We start from the raw sequence: 6,696 nt of genomic DNA on the forward strand, positions 1-6,696 counted from the left end.
TCAATCGTTCGGGAGCTGGAATGTTCGGCTCCCAAGGCTGACATATTTTTGATATTTGATGTTTTATTGTATTTTTAATATTCTGTTGGGAGCTGCCCAGAGTGGCTGGGGAAACCAAGCCAGATGGGTGGAGTAGAAATAAATTATTATTATTATTATTATTATTATTATTATTATTATTATTATTATTATCTGCTTTTCCTGCATAAGACTAACAATGACCCCCCCTCTGGATTATGTCCCGAAGGCTACTGTTGAGTCTCCCCCAAAAGACCACTTGCTCTTACTCTTTAGTCATCCAGCCACTTTCATTGTCCTTTCCTTCCAGCTCACCGGGAGACAGATGCATGGGACTGTTTTTATGCAAGTCTCCTGACCTTGTACAATTTTCTTGGTAGCTTTGGGCAATTTCATTACTTGTCTCCTTTTGATTGACATCTTTGTCACTCCTGCCTGGCTCGGCTATCAGCCTGTAATTCCCATTTCCCATCTGCTTCAGGGCTTCCTTTATCTCTGTCTGTTTTTCCTGATTAGGACGCGTCTGCAGATGCTTTGCGCTGCTGTTTTCCAGCTTTCTGGACACAGTTACATTTCCCCCATTGTTTCCTGAACTGTCTTCCAAATCTCTATTTTCTGAAATTTTTTGAGTGGAAGATAGCACTGATTGAGAACCTATTCCATTGTCCTGATTTGGCACTGGAATGGATTTTTGTTGCTGATCTTCATTTTTCACAAGTACTGGAAATTCCTGTTCTTTGCCAGCTATATTTTCATTTGAGGATGAACCTGTTTCAGTTTCCACCATTTTGTCTTCTGTCGTCTGGGTTTCGTTCCCCCCTCTGCATACGGATGAAGGTTCATGAAATGGTTGATTGACACCTGCCAATAACTGCGTGCCATTTGCTTTCTCTTTATCAGCACCACACACAGATTTCCGAGGGATACATGGAACAAACGGCACGTCATCCGATTTTCTGCAGCTCATTTCAAGCAGATTGTTTTGTAAGTCTCCAAAGTATTTGGCAACATGTAAGATGAGCTTGTTTAATTTCTGAAGCCAGTCTGCAAGGCTGCTCCCCTCTGAAGAAGCAAACAGAAATATATGTGATGGGTAATACATTATTTGTGATTTGTTCGGGTGAAAAGGTTAAGCATGTCCTTCCATTTTTATACACTGTTATCATTGCCCAACTTGGTTCCCTTATCTATTTTCTACACCCCTTTGGCTTTTTTTTTTTTTTAGGAGGCTGCAGAAAAGGTGGATTTATTCAAGCACCCCCACCTTTACCTGTAATTAATAGAAGATTGCTCAGCAAGATTGCTTCAGTCCCCTAACTTTTTCTTAATCTGCAAAGCCACCCCCCATTCTGTTTCTTGGGCAGGCTAGAAGAGTACAGGAGAGTGAATGTTGACAATTTGCAAATACGGCGGCACCTTGGTTCTCAAACTTAATCCATTCTTTAAGGCCATTCCAAAACCTAAGCGTTTCAAAACCAAGGCATGCTTTCCCATAGAAATTAATGCAAAGTGGATTAATCCATTCCAGACTTTTGAAAACAACCCCTAAAACAGCAGTTTAACATGAATTTTACCATCTAACGAGACCATTGATCCATAAAATGAAAGCAATAAACAATGCACTGCAGTCACACAACCAACAAATCAGTAACTGAACTGGGTTCCACACAGACACACACACACAAAAACACCCCACAAAAACAAAAACGGAAAATAAATGGCAAAAACAGGCAGACAGACCTCAGCGTAAGACTCAAAACGGAGCACGTTCGGCTTCCAAAAAAAGTTCGCAAACTGGAACACTTACTTCCAGGTTTGCAGTGTTTGGGTTCCAAGTTGTTTGAGTACCAAGGCGTTTGAGAACCCAGGTACCACTGTAATTGGTAGTAAGGACAGCCTTTCCCAAGGATGTTTCCACACGTTTTGAAAAGCTAAGTTTTACAGAATGTATATCCAAGTGAGGCCTTTTCCATCAGACCTTTCCCTGTCGCTTCCGTCTGCCAACATAGCAGTACTTTCAATATGTCGCTCTTTCTAGAGTTAAGCAAGCAAAGTACTTTTTATTCTTCTGAATCATGCAGACTCCTTTGAGGCTGCTGCTTTCTTTCCTCTCCGACCTTGATTGCCCAGTTTTGTAACACAATGGCAGACTCTGTTCTCATCTCTCATCTCCTCTTTTCTTGTGGAGTATTTTATACAAAAGAGAGGCAGGGAGGGAGGGAAGAAAGGAGAACAGGGGCTTTTGTCCAGGAGTACTTTCTTGGAGAAGGAGAGTACTTTCTTGGAGAAGAATCTAAAAAGGAACTGATCCAGATCAAACACAGCTCCTTTTGATGCTTTCTTTAGGCTCATGACTCAGAAGCCGAGGTGTAAATGAACTTTTGAGTTAGGTAAAACATTTTTGTCTATTAAATTATGGATATCAGGTTGTAAACTATATATATATATATATATATATATATATATATATATATATATATATATATAAATGCGTGCTTGATGGTCCCTTGCTATCCCAACTGGAACATGATCTCACCTGTCTGAATGGAGATGGGGAAAAACATTGCAGATAGATAAAGGGAAGAAGAGAAAGCAGTTTGGATTTAGCTCTGGGTGGAGGAGGGAGGCAAAATAGTGAAGGTCCCTGAACTATACTCAGAGTCGAGAGTGGATTTCATGCTCTTTATTCAGCTCATAGTGGTGAGGAGGAATGAAAGTCCCCCCAAAGTATCTGCTTTATATACATTATTTACACAGTGGGCTGCATGTGATTGGCTAATTCCAGAATTATCCTGTAGGCCAATCAGGTTGTGGATTCACTTCCAAGTGGAGCTGGATTGGGTGGCTCCTGCAGACCAATCATACTGCTGCATTGTTCTAGGACCAATCAGACTGCTGCATTTTGGATCCTATTCAACTCAGTACATAACAGTCCCTGACTTCTCAAAGCATCTTTCAAGATACTGGCAAGCTGAATTGATGTCATTCAGGAACTTAGCTTGTGTGCATGCGTATTGCTTCTGTCTTTCTCAACCTGTGTATTTTCAAACAGCCAATTTATTACAAGTTGCCTATCCCACCCCCTTGTGCTCTCAGAAGGAATCTGACCTTGCAGTGTCCACACCTACAACTTCCTGTAATTTGCGGAAGTGGGGACAATGAAACAATAGCTTTTCATTCATATTTTACAGTTGCTTTGTCATTTTCTTTTTGCCCAACTTCCAGAGGGGCAATGCTGTTTGTCTGGCTGCAGCAAAAGCAACACATTTTTACAGCCCGGTCGTCTGTGCATTACAGTCCAGTTTACTTAACCTTTACTTCAAAAGCCTATTGCAATTTGAATGTAAGCCTAAATATTATTTGATGTGCAAAATTCTGGAACTGATTTCACATGATTAATAAACTCAATCCAGACAATTTGGATCCCTTCCAGTCAGGATTAAGCCACATCATGGGATTGAAACTGCCTTGGTCGTGCTGGTTGATGATCTCCGGTGGGCTAGGGACAAAGGTGAAAGCTGTTTCCTTGTTCTGCTGGATCTCTCTGTGGCTTTTGATACCATTGACCATAGTATCTTTCTGAACTGTCTAGAGGGGTTGGGAGCTGGAAGCACTGTTATGCAGTGGTTCAGTTCCTTCCTCCTGGGCTGCGTCCAGAAAGTGGTGTTCTGGAGTGAGTGTTTGGACCTCTGGGCCCTCACTTGTAGGGTGCCTCAGGGCTCCATCTTCTCCCCCTGCTTTTTAACATCTATATGATGCCTCTGGGAGAGATCATCAGGGGGTTTGATCAGGGTATCAGTATGTGGCTGACACCCAGCTCTATCTCTCTTTCAAATCGAACCAGTGAAGGCAGTGAATGTCCTGTGTGAGTGTCAGGAGGTGGTTGGAGGATGGATGGCAGCTAACGGATTGAGGTTGAATCCTGACAAGACAGAAGTACTGTCTCTGGGGGATAGGGGGCGAGCAGGTGTGAGGAACTCCCTGATCCTGAATGGGGTAACTGTACCCCCGAAGGACCAGGTGTACAGCCTGGGGGTCATTTTGGACTCACAACTAACCATGAAGGTGCAGGTCAATTCTGTGTCCAGGGCAGCTGTCTACCAGCTCCATCTGGTACACAGGCTGAGACCTATCAGCCTGAGCGCTGTCTCACCAGAGTGCTGCATGCTCTAGTTATCTCTCGTTTGGATACTGCAATGCACTCTACACAGGGCTACCTTTGAAGGTAACTCAGAAACTACAACTAATCCAGAATGTGGCTGCCAGACTAGTGACTGGGAGCTGCTGCCTGGACCCCATAACACCGGTCCAAAATGATCTACTCTGGCTCTCGGTACGTTTTAGACAAAATTTCAAAGTGTTGGTGCTGAACTTTAAATCCCTAAATGGCCCTGGCCCAGTATGCCTGAAGGAGCATGTCCACCCTCATCATTCAGCCTGGACACTGAAGTCCAGATCCAAGAGCCTTCTGGAGATTCCTTCTGTGAGACAGTAAAAGGAACGCCAAAGGGTTGGAGCAAGCATACTAACACTTTGCTCAAGAATTTAATATGTATCAGATTCAAGCTCTCTGGATACTTCTTGGTAAATGTAAAGGACCCCTGGATGGCTGAGTCCAGTCAAAGGTGACTATGGGGTTGCAGTGCTCATCTCATTTTTGGGCCAAGGGAGCTGGCGTTTGTCCACAAACAGTTTTCCGGGTCATGTGGCTAGCATAACTAAATCGCTTCTGGCACAACAGAACATTGTGAGGGAAACCAGAGTGCACGGAAACACCATTTTCTTTCCCACTGCAGTAGTACCTATATATCTACTTGCACTGGTGTGCTTTTGAGCTGCTAGGTTGGCAGGAGCTGGGACCAAGCAATGGGAGCTCACTCCATTGTAGGTATTCGAACCAACGACCTTCTGGTCGGCAAGCTCAAGAGGCTCAGTGGTTTAGACCACAGCGCCACCCACATCCCCTGTTACTTCTTGGCAACACACTAGTACCAAAAATAGAGAAGGAGGCACAGATCCCTTATGGGAATTTTCTTTTTGTGTTTAGGCTTACATGCAAGGGACATTTTTTAAAAAATTTTTATTGTTGTCCATATATGTTTAAGTGATTATAAGCCACCCTAGGGGGTGCCTTTATGAGCTGCAGGAATGAATGCTTGTCATAGAATAGAGACAATCGTGTTCACCTCCTAATCTCTTCAGACTGAGGGGTTGTTAAAGCAACAAGAGCAGAGTGTGTTTCTAAAGTTGGCAAACTCGCTTGACATGTTTTCAATTTTTGAATATAATGTTATTAAAATTATTTGGTAAATTAAACAACTTTAAGACTTCTTATTTTTAAAAAAAGACTGCTTCTTTTTAGTGGTTTTTTTGCCATTTCATATTTATTTATGATGCTCTCTGTGAAGTCCTTAAGCTCTACTCACCTACGGGCCTGACTGAAGCCTTAAATAAATTGTAACTGTTTGCTGCTTTCGCTAGAACTTTTGTAATAGAAAACCAATTTCTAAAAATGCATACAACTATGTATGCTGAGTCTTGCATTTGAGCAGCTGGCTGCTACATAGTCCTTGATTTACATATTTAGCTTTACTTGCCTTTAATTGAAGCTTGTTCCCAGCCTTTGTCGTGAACAACATCCAGCAGCTGATAGGTATTTTGAAGAATCTTAGAAGTGTCTTCCAGTTGCCGGCTGAAGGCTTTCATGAGCCCCAGAAGGAGAGGAGTCAGTTTTGGAAGGAATTCCGCTATCTTCTCATTGTCCTTACTGTCACCTTTAAGAAGCTCTCTTAAACTGAAGTTTTGATGCCCAATCTCTTCCAGTATTTGACCTAGATTATCAGTAACAGCTTCCATGGCCAGCTTGTAAACTAAAAGCAAAAGATTTCCCAGTAGAACAGTTTTTTGAAGAGAGTTTGTCCTCTAGTATTTATTGCTAAGCCTAAGAAACAGTGTACACTTGTCCTATAGCAAAATAAGCACCTGGCAAGGAAACATGGACTTACTGTTGACAATGAAAAAGGAGTTACTAGGTGACAAATAGGTGTGGCCTTCCTGGAATAAAGAGAACTGGCGTACAAAGGACTAATACATGATTAGAAATCTAATGGGTTAAGAGCAAATATCATAACTTCATTACACAAATCTATGGTGCAACCACATTTTGAATACTGTGCACAGTATTGTGGTTGCTTCACCTCAAAAAGGGTATTGCAGAGTTGGAGAAGGTTCAGATAAGGACAACCAAAATTATCAAGGGGAGGGAAGAACTCCTCTGAGGGTGAAAAATGAGAACATTTGGGGCTTTTTAGTTTATAAAAAAGTTGAGTAAGGTGAAAAAGACTATGCATGGTATAGGGAGAGTGAATAGAGAATTTTTTTCCTTCTACACCCATCATTCTAGAGCCCAGGGTTATCCAAGGTAGGTGGATGTTTGAAGATTCAGGACAGGCAAAAAGAAGCATTTATTCACATAGTGTGAGGTAAAACTGTGGAATTTGATATCACAAGTTGTAGTGCTGGTCACCAACTTGTACAGCTTACAAAAGGGCCCTAAATGGAAAATGAGCAAGGTCCCAACTAAAGAAGAATGGCAACTTAAACCGATGGACTATGCGTAGCTTGCGGACCTAACATATAGAATAAGAGAACAAGAAGAACATAACGTTTAAAGAAGAT

General features: G+C 42.1%; 1 protein-coding gene across 2 annotated transcripts in view; it reads right to left on the reverse strand.

The window, feature by feature from the left end:
• The window catches only part of DTHD1 (death domain containing 1), a 31,270-nt gene extending 25,240 nt beyond the window's left edge, over positions 1–6,030 (reverse strand). The window contains exons 1-2 of one of the 2 annotated variants that reach the window (XR_014515820.1): positions 5,616–6,030; positions 288–1,080 (exon numbers count right to left, since the gene is read on the reverse strand). Coding sequence is in view for 1 of the 2 variants with exons in the window: in XM_083459835.1 (XP_083315961.1) it covers positions 288–1,080; positions 5,616–5,874 (1,052 nt within the window). In the remaining variant the exon portion in view is untranslated. The remainder of the gene's footprint in view (positions 1–287; positions 1,081–5,615) is intronic. The other variant, XM_083459835.1, reaches the window with a different exon arrangement.
• Positions 6,031–6,696: the final 666 nt, after the last annotated feature.

Source organism: Podarcis liolepis (genome assembly GCF_965112155.1).
Source record: "Podarcis liolepis genome assembly, chromosome: 9".
Classification (NCBI taxonomy): Eukaryota; Metazoa; Chordata; class Lepidosauria; order Squamata; family Lacertidae; genus Podarcis; species Podarcis liolepis.